A 19,482-nucleotide genomic window follows, 5' to 3' on the forward strand; every position below is an offset into this window, starting at 1 on the left:
TGCATTGCTACTGGAGTTTCCCAAGCTCACTGTAAGGTTATTAAGGTGCTAAAGCAGCAAAAAACTACCCTTAGAAAGCATGAATTGATCAACCCGGAATATATTGTAAAAAGTCCTGAGACTAGGGGAAGAATATTTAGACGCCAACACTCACAGGTCTCCTCACTGAGGACCTTATCCCAACTTTTCACACTACTGCTGGTCCAAAGGCAGCACGCGGGCCTTTGAGGTGAGTTTCATGGCCAGTTCATACCAATCTTAAACCCGGGGCAGCGCGAAGGAGGCTGGTGGCAGGGGAAAGGGCAGGGGTCGATTAACTTGGGCTTGCTGTGTAGCTGCACCCTGAGGCGCCCGAGGTGACAACTCGAATTTGTCCTCGTTTCACAGCCATGTAGGAGAGCGATGATGGCAACTCCACAGTGCACGGTCACTTCTAGGGGAGTCAGCACGCCGTGGATTCCCCTCGTTAGTCTGTCAAGAAGCACTTTGGCCTGAGTGTCGGAATTAGGAAAACAGAAGTCTTCTCCCATTCTCATCCCAGTGGAGAACATGCTAAGCTTCCTGGGGTTTGCAGTGGCTTTAATGCTGAGTTCTGAGATGTTGTGTTAGCTGTGTAAGAAACCACGGCTAGCAGAATCACACACGAAGTAGTAAAAAACATCAAGCCTTTGAGAAAGAGAAGAACTTCTCTTGAATTGAAGGAGTATTCAGCGTTGGTTACGTTGTGTTTTAAAAGTCCAGCTTGCCTAATTTTATTCTGCAGGGTCTGTGGGGTTTGTCGTGTGGCAGACACTGTCGTTCTGGCAGTAAAAACAAAAAGGTGAAGCTACTCCGACTGGGTTTTTGAAGCTTGGCTATGCCTTTACTGTATCTCTTCTCATGTTCCCTATTTTTAGAAATTCCCTTTTTATAAGCTCTGAAGGACTTGATCTTGCTACCGAATCCATTGTGCGCTCTCGAGTTAGTGTCAAGTCTTCTAACAGATCTCGATACCAAATGCTTTTCCTCCTTCACTCAGCAAGATAAATTTTTGAGCGCCGTGCCAACAGTGCGTTTTTATCCTCTTCACTCCTGTTACTCTTCAAGGAGACAGACCTCCCTGGAGCTGGCAGGAGGAGTCGGTGAGTCCCTGACATGCAGATCAGTCTGCAGTGGCAGAGATGAGAGAGAGAGAGAGAAGGTTGTTATCGCTAACGCCCCACTTCTCCTAATGGATATCCTTCTCCTTCTCACAGCGACAACAGCACTCGGAGCGTTTTTCGGCAAGCATCAAAGCATCGATCGCGCTCAGCTTGTACTTCGAAGGTTGTCTTTGCAACCACAGGGTACAGAAATGTGTTATTTAAATTGAAATTATGGGTCTGTCAGGGCTTAGAGCTCCTGCCGAATAGTCTCTTGCTTGTCTAGGCAAGTGTGCTTAACAGTGTCTTGTCTTAATGGTGCCTAAAGCACTGGCCAAAGGGCTGTGTATTTATTTCTCTGTAATACTTTGGAATTCTCCCAAGCCCAGCACAGCAGGCATATGGAGAGGAAGGAGGAAGTCCGAGCAGTCTCAGCTGTCTTATAAAAACTAACACTTCTTGCAAATGGAAATTGTTTCCAGGACCACCCATCTGCATTCGTCAGCTCCTAAACAGAAAGATCACATTTAGGAAAAGTGCAGCTTGACAGATGGATGCCATCTTTCCAGTGTCTTCCAAAGGAACTTCAGAATTTAAAATGAAGCAGGAGACCTCTTTAAAGAACGAGAACAGATTGCCTTTTAGTCATGTAGACAGAGATTGATGTCATTTTTTGTCCTTTAACTACTTTCATCTATATCTTTTTTTTTTTTTTTTTTTTTTTTTTTTTTTGCTGTAGCTGAGAAACTAACCTCAGCTGTCTGTTTACAGACCAGGAAGCTTAGGGTGGTTTGCGTCATTGCTGCCCTCTCACAAGTAAGCCAGGTGAAATAATTGGACTTAGGTTTTAAAGTGAATAACGGGGTGATTGGTTCAGTCTATAACACGAGAAAAATATAATCTACAAGCATACTCGTTGCTTGGCATTTTTATTGTTGGAATGACTCGATAGCTTATTTAATACGGACATTTATTTTTAGTACTAAGTTAAAACCATCTTTTTTTTACTTCCCAGTAACTGAAGTAATACCAAGTCAGTGTAATCCTCATCGCAACCACAGTTTTTCCAGCTCACATCAAAGTACGTGAGGTGGGATATCAGGGGCTGTGGGTTAGGCGGTTCACGACGGTTCACACAGAAAATATGAGAATATCCTTTATCCGTGCTGAACAGTGGCCAGAATTGTGACCCCATTCTGCTTTTCATACCTGCATCGCTCTGTGAAGCTTAAAATAAAAAGTGCACTGAGTTTCTCCAGACAAGGAAGTTGGTGGTGAGGTAAGCTTTGAATGTACACGACGCTAAGTGTTCTACCCTAACTTTGTCTTGGCGCTGTGCGTTAAAAGCAGGCTTTGGCAAATAAATGAGCGTGCTGCCCTTTGAAAATATGATCTGTGGATTAAAGCTGCCCTTCCATAATTCCTTCAAGGTGAGCAGGCGTGGACTGTTTCTAAAAGAAATGAAGGGACTCTTACACACCTGGCTGCTCGTTTCAGGACCTTTCCGCATCCATTTCTCACGTGGCAGCATGGTGCACTCTAGCTCAAGGCTAACCTGAGTGACAGCAGCTTTGTCACATCCTGCTGCGGCTTTCTGAAGAAGTCAGTGCCCCGGCTCAGAGCTCTTTGCACCCCCTCATTTTTTAGGAAACACCACTTAGGTTAGGTCAGGACTCTGAAATCCAGCCTTGGCGGTGGTTGAAGTGCTCCAGCAGCTGCTCAGCCCCGGGCACTGACTTGGAACAAGTCACTGCTAGCATCCCTTCGGTGTGGGGACCTGTGGGGTACAGGCTCCAGGACATCTGGTGAGATTCAGAGGAGCAGGCAGAGGTCGGAGCCATCAGACAACAAACTGCCACTGCCCCAGGTAAACCAATTCTGCCTGAAACAGTCTCTGGGGAGCATTCACACGAGCTGCTCTGCTCTCAGAGCCCTTCAGTCAGATGAGAAGTGTGGATATCAAACGGGAGGCAGGACCACGTTTGGGCTAGCTGGCGGTTGTCCGAAGAGTTAAATCCAGCTGGGGAGGCAGCCTGGGAAGCACTGCTGCCCGTGCCCTTTGAGATGCAATTCCAAGTTTTGTTCCAATGAATAGCAAGCTAAATTCAAACACAGGGCGACGCAGACAGAAGGAGCGGGGTGGATCTGGACAGAAGGAGCGGAGCGGATCCTATCGGGTGGCTGGCCTGAGACGGGATTCGCCCTGAGGCAGTTGCTGCCACCAGAGAATTGCAACAGCAATTGATAGTCAGAGCATCGCTCTTTTCCGTGAGCCCGAGGGAAGGAAGCTTCCCTCCTTCCTTCTGTGAGGTTGTGAGGATGCTTCCTGGCTAGGTTTGTGTGAAGAGAAAGGAGTACATAACCGAACAGAGTCGAGAAGGATCGCCAAAATCTTGTTGTTTAAATTTTGCAGTCATGTCACTTCCCAAATAACAAGCCAGCTCAATGACTACTGCTGTACAAAATAAAGGGTAGAATGGTTTGTTATCTCGGTAATAACAGTTCCACACTGTCGTTATAGCTAGAGTTACTGTTCTTGCTTTGTAATTGGCAGTGAGAATTTGCTATATATACAAGAGGAAGAACCTGCACGGATCTCTGTGGCTTTCCTTTCTCCTTCATCCCCTCCAGAAAACCAAAAGAACAAAGGCAAGCAGGCAATTTCTGCTCGCTGGCAGAAGCCAGCCATTCAACCATTGCCCAGGCTTTGTCTTTTCAGCAGACAGGAACTGTAGGGACGGAAGGACCCGGGGCCACGCTGCTGGGGGTGGGGAGATTTCTGAAAGGACCTATGCAAATGAATAAGAAGATTCTGGGGAAAAGGGGAAGAAGAGACTGATAGGGTTGCATTGCAAGGTGGAGAGCTCAGAGAAAAGCAGCGATACGTTATCTGATACACAACACCTGCGTGGCAGAGCAGGGGAGGGATGCGAGGGAACTTATTCAGCCTGAAAGAAGTCAGGCTCGTAACGCAATTGCTGTCACTGGCCTCGAGGGAATTTGGATGGTCATAAAGATTTTTCTCAGAGGTGGAAGGACCAGGGGGTGTACAACCTCAGATACATTACTCCGTTAGGTGATCTGGCTTATTTTAAGTACTTAAGTACCTTCAGGAGCAACACAGGTGTTTATTTCTTCTTAAACATTTCTCTCTTCACTTTCCTGGATCTCCCAGGACTTGGCCTGAGTCGTTGAAATTTGTTTGACTGTCGCGTCTCCTCTTGTCCTTGTTCTTTTCCCTTTTCCTCTGCATGTTGAGTTGTTCAACAGGCAGTCTTCAAAAGCACAACCCACTCGAACAGAGAGCCTTTTGTTAGGAGCCAAAGTGGAGTGGGCCTGAATGGGCTAAATGTCATCATTTGCGCTGCTTCCCTGGGCAAGATCGTAAAAAACTCTCTTAATCTCCCTGACTTCATTTTTAATAGTGAAAAAACATGATCTGTAGACGGAAGTGACTTTTCATTTTAGGAGCTGCAAAGGAGGAGTAAGATAATTTTAGAGTTAGGCTGCTTACGGGCACGGTGCTGCTGTTACTGGTTTAAAAAAGCTTCTCTTCCTCAGTCTCACGAGGAGTGGTTGTCGAATTTTCTCATTTTCTGTTGTCCGGTGTAGCCTCTCCATGATTTTAAAATAAATGGACTTGATATAATTCATAAGAGAGTTTTTGTCTGCCTGCAGTTGCTATTTCAGGAGACAGAACGGTGCGAGAGAGGCCTGGAGCTGCTGAGAAGCAGAACAGCCAGCACTAGTGGAGCAGTCCTATTAAATTATTGCTATTTAAGTAGATTTCTTCCATGTTGTTTGGGGTGAGTATGTCTGTACTGTCTTTTGAGGAGTACGCCAAGACCATACTCAAAAACAGACTTGCTCTTTGCAGGGATAAAGAACCTTAAGTGCAGCTAACGTGCCCTCTGGGGCACAAGGGACTTTGCCAGTGAAGATTCAATTACACCAGTGTTACCTCAGATGTTCCAGCGTCTTCATCCCAGCCCCAGCTGCCATGCCAGAAGGGGGTGAGTTTCTGCAGACCCTATGTCTGAGAGCGTTGTCCAAACACTTCTTGAACTCTGGCAGCTCCGTGCCGTGACCGCTGCCCTGGGCAGCCTGTCCCAGTGCCCGACCACCTCTGGGTGCAGAACCTTTCCCTCACACCCAGCCTGACCCTCCCCTGTCCCAGCTCCATGCCGTTCCCTTGGGTCCTGGCGCTGTCCAGTAGACAGTGTCCAGAGACAGCATCGAAAGCTTTACTGAAATCCACAAAGATTACATCAACTGGCTTCCTTTGGTCAACCAGCTGGGCGATCTTGTAGAAGGAAATCAAATTTGTTAGGCATGACCTTCCCCTAGTGAACCCATGTTGGCTCTGACCAATAACTGCGTTGTCCTTTAGGTGTTTTTCAATAACTCCCAGAATAATCTTCTCCATAATTTCATCAGGTACTGAAGTGAGTCTGACAGGCCTGTAATTGTTAAGGTCTTCTTCCTTGCCCTTCTTGAAGATTGGGACCACGTTTGCCAGCTTCCAGTCAACGGGGACCTCTCTGGATTCCCAAGAGCATTGAAAAATAATTGAGAGAGGTCCCGCAATGACACCAGCCACCTCTCTGGGATGAATCCATCAGGTCCCATGTATACATCCAGGTGGAGCAGCAAATCCCGCACAAGTTTGGGGCTGACTGGCCATTACGGCAGCCACCAGCCCAGAGCAGGATAAGCAGGGTGCAAGGAAGCGCTGGTGCCTTTGTGCTCCCTTGAGCCTGCCTCCTGCTTTGTCCTTGCCCTACGGTGGCTGTGTGCTGGAGCTGGCTTTGCCCAGCTTTCTGATGTGCACACCTTGAGGTAAGCGGGCACCTTCCTAAAGGAGGGAGCTTTGTGCAAACCAAACGCATCCTTAGTGAGGGTGAGCAGGAAAAGAGAAATTTCGGAAACATCTTCATGGAAAAGAGGAGTGTGGTGGAGCATTCAGCAGGACAACTTGCAATTTAAGGGTGGATACATGCGAGACTGCAGCAGCAGGAGGCAGGACTTTGGGGGAACAAGCATTAGCCACTAGCTTACTTTTATAAAGAACACACTTCGTTTTCTTATTTCCTAGGTCCTTTGAAAAGAAAGGAAGTTAAACCCTCCCCAAAATAAAAGCAGAGTTTTCTTTTTCATTTTCCATTTGCAGCAAATAAAGGATGACATTATTTTATGTCTTTGCCAGTCGTGTCAGGTGTCAAAACTATCCAGAAGCAATTTCATGGATCCTTGTTTCCAAACACTAGACTTACCAGTGTTATAGGCGATAACTTTAAAAATAAAAGCGTGCACATCTGAAGTAAATATTTAGTCAAGTAGAAAGTTTTCCGTGGGTAACAATGAGCTTGTAAATGTAAATACTTTCCAACTGTTGGTTCCTTTTTCCTCATCGATAGCTGCAGAGGTTTATACTGCCTCTCAGGTAAGCTATTGCCAAATAGTTACAGCTCTGTTGTTATGTGACGACATTTCCAGAAATGTGCAGCACTGGAGAGAGTTCAATCAGCTTGGTAAATACTAGTTACATTTAAAAACTTCAACAAAACCCCAACGTGGTTGTGTCTTATATTCCCAAAATGAACCTCTTGCAAGGGCAGTCTTAAGGAGGAGATAAGAAAGAACTGAAATCTGAAGATTTGCCTTGCTATTTTTGGTAATTCTCACTTATATAGTCACAGAAGATGACCTCTTTCTTGGTGGTGGTCTGTTCTGCCCTGTAGTTTGGGAAAAAGAAATGTTGAATTGGTTTAAAATACTCTCCAGGAAACTGCTGCTAAAAATGTAATCTTTCTAGCTCTCGAAACAGCCTACTCTTCAGCTTCAGCAAGATTTAGGTTTTTCTATATATAGCGGGTCCATTTCTGCTTCTGCTACTGCAGCAGACTGACGATTAGATTTCTTGCTAATCTTGCCAGGCTGTGGAGAGGGGACTGGTTTCAATATAATGGGCTTCGTAGAAAAATGTATCTGGAAGAGAGTTTGTGTTAGCTTACCCTGCAGTATTGCCTTGACCAAGCAACTGTCACCTTTTCCCTTCAAGCTTTATTTGAAATACAAGCCAAGGAAAAGAAGGGGCTTGCTAGAGGGCCACTGCTGGTTCTGCGCTTTGGAGGTAGCAGAGTCATTGAACATTCATATAGTGCTTTGTTTCATTCTAGTTTTTGTTTTAATCTTGTAAGTATGTATTTTGCTATTCTGTAGTTACTCTTAACAGAATGTAATTGATCTTAGGTTGATATCTAAAGATACGGTGAGGCTTTGGGCAGTGGTCAGTGATAGGAATTACATATTGACTCCCGAAGAGCTGTCAAGCCATAAGAACAAAATGAATCCATGCTGGATAATAAGAAGATAACATGGATTATCAACGTACACCGGTTTTCATGAAGTTACAAGTCTCTGTTCTATTTCTTTCCTTATTTCTTACCTTCAAAAATGTTTAAGAACAGCTACACGTTGGCTATTCGTGGTCGATTTTCCCTCAGAATTTCCAAGTGCTTCTATCACCATACCACCGTGACTTAAACCTGTTACAAGGCAACGAGTAGCACAAGACACCGGTTCTTTGTTCTCATTAATTTCCTTCAAGCTTTCATTTCACAGCACTTTCTGTTGGTTAGGCAGGAACAGGCATACCTGCTGTAACTTCGCCCTGCTTACACCCCTGAGCTGGAAGCGAAGAAGTTTTGTGTCTGTGAGCCTGTGTGTCTGTGGCAGCGTGTATGGTGGGACTGTTTTTTATCTGCAGATAAACTGTGAGGACAGAACTGAGATTTTAACAGATGGGTCTCTTCGGTTGGACAAGATGCTGCGGGAAGAACGTAATGGAAAATGTCCCGTGTTTGTGTTTTGTTGAAACAATCAAAATGAAGAACCCAGCCCTGCTGAAAATATTTAAGAAGTAGAGATAGGATTTACGGTTACTGTGTAGGGATCTGAAAATCGTATTTGAAAAAATCACAGTATGTTTTATTTCCATACTGTGAAGGAGTCTTACATTTTCTGATACTCCTCAGACTGCGGTCTGATCAATTGAATGTGTTTTTTTTTCATATTATCCCACTAAATAAGCACTTAGTGATTCATGACGTCCGTCATTTAAACAAGCAATGCAAAGAAGTTCATACGACATTTATTGGAGAGTGTGAGTCTGAGCCTGAATCCTCAAAGGTGTTTAGCTGTCTAAGTCCCATCGATTTTGATGCAAATTGAGTACATAAATGTCCCTTGTGAGTCTTTGTCATTGTCCCCAGGCTTCTTACTTGCCTGCCTTCCTAAAATGCATAAGTGCTGTATTATGATGATCAGTTCTTCCAGCAGGAAAAGTTCAGAAAAAGAAGGTTATGGTTGTGAAAGCCCTAACACCTCATTAGTCAAATTACAGCTTCCTGCTGGAATGTTCTACAAAGCTGCCGTTTGAAGCTTTTGAATTCTCCCTTTTCTTTTCCAGCCATTTCATCCGATGGTGAATTTGGAATGCTCCAGAGATTTTCGACCATTTCTGTGTGCCCTCTACGCTCCCGTGTGCATGGAGTACGGCCGTGTCACTCTGCCGTGTCGCAGGCTCTGTCAAAGAGCATACAGCGAGTGCTCCAAACTCATGGAGATGTTTGGGGTCTCTTGGCCTGAGGATATGGAGTGTACCAGGTGAGCAAATCTGTCTTGTTTCTTTCGGAATCCCGGAGCAGTATTTCAGATCGTAAAACATCCCAGATCACACTAAAACAGACAGTTGAAATGTGTTCCATTACAAGTGCCCTCATTTTCCCTTCCGTTTGTGTCACAGCTCGTTTCCTGGGGAGGAAGCTGAATTCATGTTTCTATCATCTGCCCAAGAGATGAATTGAAAATTTCTGTAGGCAATTACTGTAAAATTTTATGTTAAAGTGTTAATGCATATTAAATGAATGAATTTACCAATCTAGTTTTCCTCTTCTTTGTCATATATGCAGACCTGGCTTTATTTGCTGTACCAAAGTAGAACAGATGATACTGCTCTAAATTCCTCTGAGAGTTATACAAAGTTACTCATGCTGGAGATTAATAGCCCCTTTTTCTGAAGGGGAAGCCGGCTGGTTTTGCAGAGCGTATAAAATCTCTGTTTTCAGAGATTCTACCTCTTGTTGAGCATGTGTGGAAAGACATTTTCAGCTTTAAGTTACGCAAATTCAGGGAAGTGGTCATGGCACCGAGCCTGCCTCAGTTCAAGAAGCATTTGGGCAACTCTCTCAGACGTGTGGTTTGATTTTTGGGTGGTCCTGTGTGGAGCCAAGAGTTGGACTCAGTGATCCTGTGGGTCCCTTCCAGCTCAGGATGTTCTATAATTCTGTGATCCTTGTGAGTCCCTTCCAACTCAGGATATTCTTTGATTCTGTGAGATAATTTTATAGCAAAGCATTCAGTGATGTTCTAATCTATTTGAAACGCAATATACATGTAAATGAAAGCAATGTCTTTCTGTGTTTTTTTTTTTTTCTAGTAAGTGACTTTAACAGCTAATAAAGTACAGGAACACGATCAGGAAGAAATAGTTTCTCACAGTTGGATAGGAGAGAATGAAAAACAATCAAAAACTTCTTTTAGCAAAAGAGTAAAGTCAGAGGATGCTTCTAGGTGCTGATAATCTGGATCAAAGATTGCTCTTAGTCTGTGCTCCAAACAGGTGCCTGGGTCCTTCAGGTCCTCCTACGTACGGCCCACACCAGCAGTGAAATTTCAAAACCACAGATAAAGCTACCAAAGCTTTGCTGTGTTACTGTTAGAGTGACAGAAAATGAACTGTGGCAGAGGAACCTGCACGCTTAGATTACGCTGTGCTTGCTGAGGAGATAACATCTGGCAGAGGGGGGAACCGGGCAGCTATGTGTGGAATCCCCCCAGTCTCTCCTTCACAGCTTCAGACTGCTTCTCCAGCAAACCTTAGCCTGCCATCAGTTTGACCTAACTGCAGGAGTATCTTCATCATAATTTCATTTATTAATGACAGTAGCAGTGCTAGGCTGCATTTTTGGTCTAACTAGCTCACTGTCCTGTCTGATAGCAGCTAGTGCGGTAGCATAGGGAAGGGGTTTAAAATGATCTATAAAATCATTCTTCCTTAGGCACATCACCTCAGTTTACTGTAAACCTAAATTTAGAGACATCCTCAGATGGACTTTTATCCTCACCTTTATGCTTAAGGCCCCAATAGGCACCTCGTCCATTTATTTCTCTATTTTTAAACCTATTGTACAGTTTCACCATCCACTGAAGTCTGGGAAAATAAGTTCTAGACCTGGTTTATGTATAATGTGGTATTTCACTCATTACCCATTATTTGGATTAACATTGCTTTCTCTCCAGTCCGTGTGTCTAAAATCAGACAAATAAATGATGTTACTGGGCTTTGCAGAGTGTGTGCGTATTTCTTGTAAATAATTCTTTTCTTACTTTCTAGATTCCCGGATTGTGATGAGCCATATCCTCGCCTTGTTGACCTCAATTTAGGTGGGGAGCCCACAGAAGAGGCCCCAATGGCAGTGCAGAGAGATTATGGCTTTTGGTGTCCTCGAGAGTTGAAAATCGACCCTGATCTGGGTTACTCTTTCCTGAGGGTACGGGACTGTTCCCCTCCTTGCCCAAATATGTACTTTCGTCGTGAAGAGCTCTCCTTTGCTCGCTACTTCATCGGAGTGATCTCCATCGTCTGCCTTTCTGCTACCTTGTTTACTTTTTTAACTTTTCTGATCGATGTCACAAGATTTCGCTATCCAGAAAGACCGATAATATTTTATGCTGTCTGTTACATGATGGTGTCATTAATTTTCTTCATTGGCTTTCTGCTTGAAGACCGAGTAGCGTGTAACGCATCGAGCCCTGCCCAGTACAAGGCTTCCACAGTGACCCAGGGCTCTCACAACAAAGCTTGTACCATGCTTTTCATGGTACTCTATTTCTTTACCATGGCTGGCAGTGTTTGGTGGGTCATTCTTACCATCACATGGTTCTTGGCAGCCGTGCCAAAATGGGGCAGCGAAGCGATCGAGAAGAAAGCGTTGCTCTTCCACGCCAGTGCCTGGGGCATTCCAGGAACTCTAACCATCATCCTCTTAGCAATGAATAAAATTGAAGGTGACAATATTAGCGGCGTATGTTTTGTTGGCCTCTATGATGTGGATGCATTAAGATACTTTGTACTCGCACCCCTCTGCCTCTATGTTGTTGTCGGAGTTTCCCTTCTGCTAGCTGGCATTATCTCTCTCAATCGGGTTCGCATTGAAATCCCATTAGAAAAAGAGAACCAGGACAAGCTAGTGAAGTTCATGATCCGGATTGGCGTGTTCAGTGTTCTGTACCTCGTGCCACTGTTGGTTGTAATTGGCTGCTATTTCTATGAGCAGGCTTATCGAGGTGTGTGGGAGACGACGTGGATTCAAGAACGCTGCAGGGAATATCACATCCCGTGTCCCTACCAGGTGAGGAAATCAATATGACATGTTGAGGAGTGCAAAAACTGGATATTGAGGGGTTATGCTAAGCCTTAATTGTCATCCCTAACTGAAAGTGCTGCTATTCCTGCAAGGGAAGTTTCTTACCATTCTCAAGTTATTTGGATAATGTGTTGAGCCTTCTGGAAGACTAAGTATTGTTGGGAAATTGGAGGTTTGCATCAGCTGCGTGGTGCTTCTTTTTATAGCTAATAGCTTTGGAGTTTCTGGTCCATATGGAACCTACACAGGATATAAGATGCTATTTTAAACTGACTTCAAGAACACATTTAATGAGTTTATTTTTGGCCTTTAGATATGTGATAGAAGTTCTGCTCTGAAGGAGTTTGGCATTTAAGCTCAGTTGTCGTCAGCCTCCTTACTGCTTTTTCAAGTGCTTGTTCTCCTGTAATGGTTTTGTTGCCTCGATCAGCCTACGGGTTCTGTGCTCATTTTAAAGCAATCTATGAATGTGTCAGAAACATAAAATCTTACTTGAAATGTCTGCTGAAGAAAACCAGAGGTTACAGCTCATCAGTGCTGGTTGGTAAAGAAAATTACACATACCTACTCTGTGTTTAACAGAGTTGTCACAGAACAGCAGACAGTAAGAGCATTAGATACCAAACTGTCCCCAGTTTACGTCACTGTTATGCTGGTGCAGTTGCAAAGAACGTATTTGTGTAAGTATCAATTACTTGAATCCTGCTTGCCTTTTTTGAGCCAAAGTAGCAACTTGGTTTTGGAATGGTATTTCTTAAATGCTGTCAAATAAGATGCAGAAAATAACTTAATTTCAAGAGGATTGTACGGCAACCATTTATTACAGAGCTGCACAAGTATTTAAAAAAAAAAGTTAGTATTTTTGCTCTAAAGCAGTTAAAACACCAGCTGGGTCACCAAAGCTTGCATTTTAATGCAATAAAATATCACTTAAAGGTTTGGCTTAGTTTATGTAGCTTGACAATAATCCTTTTATTACCTTTTAACCCTTTTTATTGTTTTCTCTGTTAAATTTTATTAGGGTGTGACTCTTCCATCCAATGTGTGAGCATTTTTATGGCAGGAAATATCTGTCAGTGGGTGTGTTCAGTTTCATTTGCTTGATTGACTCTTCATTGCTGCAGTTCTTAATATGTTAAATTGATTGATGTCTAAAAAGAGGGAAAGAGAGGGACAGAGTTTTCTCAGTTAATTCCAAATACCCACCCATATGCCAATCTAAAATGCGTATTGCTTTCTCAGAACGTAGAACAAAGAGTATTTTAAATATTGAAACCTCTGCTGTCTAAGGACCAAAATCCTGCCTGGTGGAATAATGAAAACATGTAGTAAAATGCTACCCAAGTCTCTAGAAAACCGTTAACATAATGGCTCAGCAGGAGTCAAAAGAACAATAATGGTTTCATTCACGTCAAATTGGGTTGAAGGACCCGTAGAGCCTAGGGAGTGTTAGAAGGATTTTTCTTCTAACCTATCCAATTTTTTTTTGTAAGCTAAACATGCTTCCCCAATTACACTACCCAGACTTATAATTAAAACAAATTTCCAAAGCAGTGGGGAAAAATCATTTTATGCTTAGTTTGTGCAAGTAAAATAAATTACTAAATGAGGGGAAAATTTAAAGCTTCCTAGAGAGTATCACTTGCTTGCAAAATAACACCATATTTTTTTTAAGCCTTGATGGTATTTAATTTTAAATATTTGAATTTTGGGTCCTGACATTAGAATATCAGCTTCTTCCATATTAGAAGAAAAAAAATCCTAAATTGAGAGTAGCAGTTGATTTCACAGTGGGCGTATGTTTTATGTGCATGGCTTAGATGGAGTTGTGGTAGTTGGAATCTGCTGCTTGCATTGGCACACGTTTTCCAACACCTGGAACTAAATAGCCCCCAAAATGGAGGAAGCGAAAAGATAGTTTTATGCTTTGACCTTGATTTCTGGCAGCCTGGATGCTTCCTGGGTTGACCTGGCCACGTATCACGGTGTTGGATCTGGGAGGCATCTGCCTTGTGAAATGTTTTGTTCTTCTGTCTAGCCTTACAGGATTAGATTCGTGCCATTCCTGCTGTTTCTGTTAATCTGACCAGTGTAAAGCTCACCCATATAAGTAAATCTTTATTTTTTTCCCCACAAAGACAGGAAATGGATATTCCCTCTCTTGGAGGAAGAGGTGCAGGGCAAACGGGAGCTGGTGTTACCCTGCCCTGCCCCTCCAAGGTGCTGGGAAAGACAAGGAAGAATGCGGAGGGTTTGTAAAAGCAAGCAGCAGCTCTCTCCCCATGAGCACAGCCCAGTCCTCACATTTCTCTAGCATTTGCAGGTCAGGTAGGAGCTTGAATCTGCAGCCTGGGCAGCAAGTGCAGGTAAAAAAAAAGGCGGCTGTTGTCCCTCTCGTACCAGGCCTGTGAGGCTCAGATGAGCTCCAATATGACCCATCAAAAATCGAGCAGAGCGAATATTGTTTCCTCGAGTCTCCTTTAGCAAGGAAAAGCCAACTAGTACATTGAGGGGTTGGGTTTATTTACAGTACATTCAGTGTATCTAAGGATTAAGAAATTTAGTCGCACTTTGCCCACTGCAGGGTATATGCACCGTTTTTATGTTTAACGACTTAAACAGGTTTGGGAGAGCGAAGAACTCAGGGAGTCGAGTTTTGTGTCAGCCTGGGCAAATTTCTTAAATGAGTTTAAAATATCAAGGTTTCTGTGTTAGATCATCCGTCTTTCAGTATGAATAACGGCAAATTGAGTAAGTAGTTACCAGAAATATTCATTTGTATGGCTTCTGATGCTAGGACTATTCAGAGTAGTTGCAGTGATGTGCTCTGGTTGCAGTCAGTGTTACTCCTCTGTGAATTACCTGCTCACAGCAGCCTAAAAATGTCGTAGTCCATCCCCTTCCAATCTCACCAAGGTCAGTACGTTCATTTTCTTGAGGGGGAAGCAGTGCCTTTGTAGTCTACTTTCAGCACAGTAATATTCAAATGAAAGCTGAATTTGTTGTTGATATCCCACTTTTCACTCAGTGCCTTAAAAAAGAAATTCACGCTTGGCCTCAAAAAATGGATTTCTGTTTTTGTGGAATAAGAGTTTGTACAACGTAAAAAAAATTAATTTTCACTAGCTATAGAACCTAGTATCCCCATCATAAACACGCAGCATTGTAGCTGGACTGTGTGCCTTAAAATTCTGACCTGATCTCTCATATATTATCTTTTTTGTGAGTGTACGGTACAATTTGGTATTGAGATAACGTGCAGAAATCAGGGAAAAAAGCACGGAAGCATGACACAACCCAATAACGAAATAATCCCGTCTAGTCATCTGTTTTGCTGCGATTACGTGCTTTTCTGCTGCTCCTGCTGCTTCTCTTTGTAACAGAGGTGGTTCTGCCGATGCCGTCATTCAGCCCCAGAGCCGAGCGCTGGATTTCCATAACGTTGGGCTCCGGGTGGGGCATTGGGGAGGTGAGGTTCTGCGTGCTCCTAATGCAATGCAGAGTCAAGCTTTAAGCTTTTGTTATCACTGAGAAAATGTCCAACGTGACTATCTTTCATCGCTATGTCTTTGATAATTTTGGCCATTCTTAGCAGGTTCTACATACTGCCTTGGCTTTTCAGTCTCAATCCTGACCCAAAGGTTAGCTGTCGGTTTGTCTCTCCTCTGTCGCAATTTCTACCTTGTGTGTTGATGGAGCGTGCTGTGCCTCGGTACCAAATTCGGGTGCTGGGCTGGGATGTGACTTTGGCCAGTCCCTTCGCAGAACTGCAGAATCCATTGGGTTGAAGAGGCTCTGGACGTCACCTATTCCAATCCTGTTGCTCAGGCAGGGTCAACCCAGGATTGTGCCCAGTCGGGGTCTGAATTCCTGTTGATATAAAAGCTGGAAGTTCACCTTTGCATCAGAAATCTGTTCTCAGATATATCTGAGATAAGGTAAAAGGATTAAAAAAGGTTGAGGTGCATACAGGCACCGTTACATACGCTTGATCTCCAGGCACAGCAGTGTTTTGTTCTGTACAAGGAGACCGGCAGAGGTTTGTTCCTCTGGGCAATGACAAAGGTGATCAAACTGGGACACAACGACCTGCCCCAATCCATGGAAGTACGTCTCTAAACTGAGATAAATTTGGCTACAAAGTGAAGTAGCGACGTAAGGCTGTCTCCAAGGATGGTTGTAATGTACGTTCCTCCTATGACAAGTAGGAGTTCACGTGGTCGATATGGCCTGGCTCTCTTGGAGTGGCAGTTAATGGATGTTAAAAGCTTTTACCTCTTTTATTACTCGCATAATTGAACTGTCTAAGGTAGTTTAGGCCTGAAAAGGTTAATTGGACTGATCCGCAAAATCAGGTTTCAAGCAAAATAAAGAAGGTCTTGAGTTAAGGTACGTTTCTGTTCAATCCGAGTGTAAACAGACTCTCCGGAGCTTTCGCAAATGCCTCAGGGCTGGGCTAGGCACTGCGCTGGTGGGAAAGACGTCTCATTTAGATATTAAAGAGAAGAAAGAAAGAAGATATTTCAAAGACATTCGCTACCCTACTGCGAGTCCTTGAGAAATGGAACATGAATTATCTTTGCTTGTGACGTGATATGCATAACTTGCCCACACATGGGGGCAAAAAGTTTTGTTGAGTTGAAACACTTTAGTGCTAAGAGTAAACGTGGTGCTGCCTGCTTATCTTGTCAGTGGTATTTAGAAGTTCAGAAGATTGGAGGGAGATGTGGGTAGCACGTAGGATTTACTGTAGACAGGGAAGACTTGATAGCAGGATAAGTTCAGTTTTGTGTTGTAAACTCACTTTCTTTTTTTTATTTTTCATTAGGAGCTTGGTTCTGTGCTGGGTGCTGAATGTCCAGTCATTGTTGCAATATATTCTGGGTAGATTCCTAAGCCCGGAACCAGAAGGAAAAGTAGTGACAAGAGAGCATGTAGAGCTGGAAGGTTCTGAAACGCAGATATCCAGCTGTGGAGTCGTTTTATGACAGACGTAACCTGTGAACAGCACTGGGCAAGTGCACAATGTCTGCCCCGCTTTGTCATCTGTTTTGTTAGCTTTTGGGCTTGGCCTCATATAAAGCAGTGGAATTTCAGAAGTAAAATAATGGGGACCCGTCATTGATCCCCATGTATCTAATTTCAGATGTCTCCATCTGAGCCAGTTATCCTTGCTCCCTTTTCTACCTAAGGCAGAGGAATGGGCACTTTTGGAGTGATTTGTTGGATATTCAGATGAATTGTACCCTGCCTTAATTTATTGTTTGGTTGAAGAGGTCACATTTGCTCTTATTTAAATATATTTATGTTAGGAGTTTTGCTGGAAAATTCTAGGGCTATTTTTGGGGGCAGGGAGAGGAGAGGTTGGGATTTTGCTTTCTTTTTGTGTGTCCCTCCCTTTCCCTGGTTACTATGCCTATCTCTACAAGCCTTTTCTATTTTCCTTGTGATCTTAGCTTTAAAAAATTAAAACCTCCTTGATTTTTTTTTAGGGAGTTAACTATTAAGAGTGATGCTTTAAGAAGATGTAATGCTGAATGTCATTTCTATCAGCAACAGAAACAGACGGTCAGTCCTGGCTCTTTTTTCCTCTCTGCTTTATCTGTTGCACTCGGAGACAAGGCTCCAGTCTCGCCATGCAGTGATGTCAAATGGGCTGCTCCCGACCATGGGAGTTCTCACCCACTCACTTGTGTTCATTGCTGGTGTCAGATAGAAAAGAGAGGATTAATTGTGGTTACCTAAGATACCAGCAGCTTAAAAGGAAGGAATGTTTTCTTAATAGTGCCTCTTGTCTGTCGGTGGCAGTTATATGTATCTAGTACAGGCACAAGGGAAAACAAAGCTTGCTAATATATTTCTGTTAATGTTTAAGTTGAACCACGTTACAGATTATTTTAATGCATTGACAATTAATATCAGAGAAATTGATTTTAATATTAGCATTAATCCCAGCTTCTGATGCTTTTAGGTTCAAGGATTTGTTGACTCCGTTTCCCATTCTCAAAAATGTTTTGATCTAATCAAATTTTTTTTTTTACTGTAAATTTTCGAGGTCATTTTAGACGTGTGGAAATTAACACTTGAGATAAGTATCTCTCCATTTCAGCCTCTTGGCTCACTGGCAATTAGAAATGGCTTTATCTGCTTGTTTTGCATCCTTCTCTAAAGGTTGCCCGCGTAACGGGGGTGGGGGAAACGCTTCCAAGTGAGCTTAATTCCCTCTTGGCGTGGGCTCGTCCTTCCTTTCCTTTCCGCTTGGTGCCCTGAACAAACACCGCAGGAACGTTACTGAAACCGGAGACTGCACATAGCTTCTTGCAGAACCCTTTCAACACGGGGAAGCTTTCTTATGAACGGGTGCCAACTGAGAAGCGACCCCGGTGGTAAAGTACTGGTAGGCTGCGAGCCAGGTGTATGTATGGGAGCGTTTAGTCATCTGCTTTGCAGTTCCTTCCCTCTGCTCAACCTTGCAGCTTGTGGTGCTGTCTTTGAAAGAAATTGCACAGGAGCAAAAGAGACCCAGAGATGTGCTGCTGAACTTTCAGCTCAGCTTTTGCAGCCTGTACTTGTATTTGGCTTTTATACACGCAGAATAATCTACTTTTTTTTTTTTTTTCCCAAAAAAAATCTTGATAGAAATTTGAATTTACAGAAAGGATTTAAAATTTTGCGATGGCAAAGTTGACTCGCATGCACTTAAGAAATGCTCTTGTAGCAGCCTGTCTTTTCCCATGGCTGCCCTGCGAGTGAAGTGTAACCCCTGTTGACACAGGCTTTATTTTCATGCACAAATGCTTTAGAACAATTGCACACGCGGACCAAAGAGAAGAAAAGATGGGGCTTGCAAACATCTTGCCAAAAACAGTGACAAGAAGTAATTGTTGAGACGCAGAGCCTGCTTTTTGGGTTGCAAATTGCGTTGGGATGGAGTTTCCCCGTTTTTCTTTGCAGCAATACACTGCATTTGCTGGTTTTTGCAATTTTCTTCTCTAATCAGGGGTTTTACCGTGATCTTTTTAAATACAAAATGTCTCAGCTGTTTTACCATCTGTGTTACAGTGGGTCTTCAGAAACATGCGGGGGAGTGCTCTGAGCTGGATAAAGAAAAGAGGCTTTGTTGAGAAATGTCTTAGCACCATTTGTGTGTGGCACAGGCATAAAGAGAATATATTTAGAGATGTCTATAAACCTAGACTTCTCCTCCTCCCTCTTTTTTCATTAGTTATTGTTTAGAATTCCTCTTAGAAGAGGTAATGGATTTGCTTAAATCTGCCCTAAGGAATTGCTTCTTGCTTGTTGAATGTAATTATTCTGTCCTCCAAAAAAAAAAAAAAAAAAAGCGAGGTAAAAACATATTTTCCATATTGCTGTTTACTCAGAAGAGACTGAGCAAATCCGAATTACGAACTCAACTTCTTTCAAAAACAAAAGTAATGTCAGCTCAGCAAAAGAATAGTAATCACAGGATTACATCGTTTTTTTAGGAGTGAGGCAGTTAATTTCTCCTGTTATACAGACCTAGGAAAAAGAATATATTCCAGCTAATTTCTTAGCTTTATTTTTAGCCTTAGTAAATCAGTGCTCGCTCCTTGCACATAGAGGATTGATAAATCCTGCAGAGGATGCAGTGTATTCTCTTATCTCACCTTGGCATGCATATGATTTCCAGTCAATTAACATACTGAGTGAAAGCAATCATTTCATTCACGTGAGTCTTTTTTTTTTTTTTTTTTTTTTAATTGGGTTGGCTGAATTAGAGACAAAGAAGTGTTGACTTCTCAGCCATTATCTTCAGACTGGCTGAGCTGGCCATGTCCCTGCTTGACTCCTTAGGGTCACCTTTTCTTTTTTTTTTTGTAGATTTTTTT

At 43.1% G+C, this 19,482-nt stretch overlaps 1 protein-coding gene across 1 annotated transcript in view; it reads left to right on the top strand.

Moving 5' to 3' along the window:
• Positions 1 to 19,482, top strand: part of FZD3 (frizzled class receptor 3) — a 56,310-nt gene that overhangs the window by 21,473 nt on the left and 15,355 nt on the right. The window contains exons 3-4 of the mRNA XM_035563633.2: positions 8,593 to 8,789; positions 10,579 to 11,596. Coding sequence (XP_035419526.1) covers positions 8,593 to 8,789; positions 10,579 to 11,596 — 1,215 coding nt within the window. The remainder of the gene's footprint in view (positions 1 to 8,592; positions 8,790 to 10,578; positions 11,597 to 19,482) is intronic.

Source organism: Cygnus atratus, chromosome 3 (assembly GCF_013377495.2).
Source record: "Cygnus atratus isolate AKBS03 ecotype Queensland, Australia chromosome 3, CAtr_DNAZoo_HiC_assembly, whole genome shotgun sequence".
Taxonomy (NCBI): domain Eukaryota; kingdom Metazoa; phylum Chordata; class Aves; order Anseriformes; family Anatidae; genus Cygnus; species Cygnus atratus.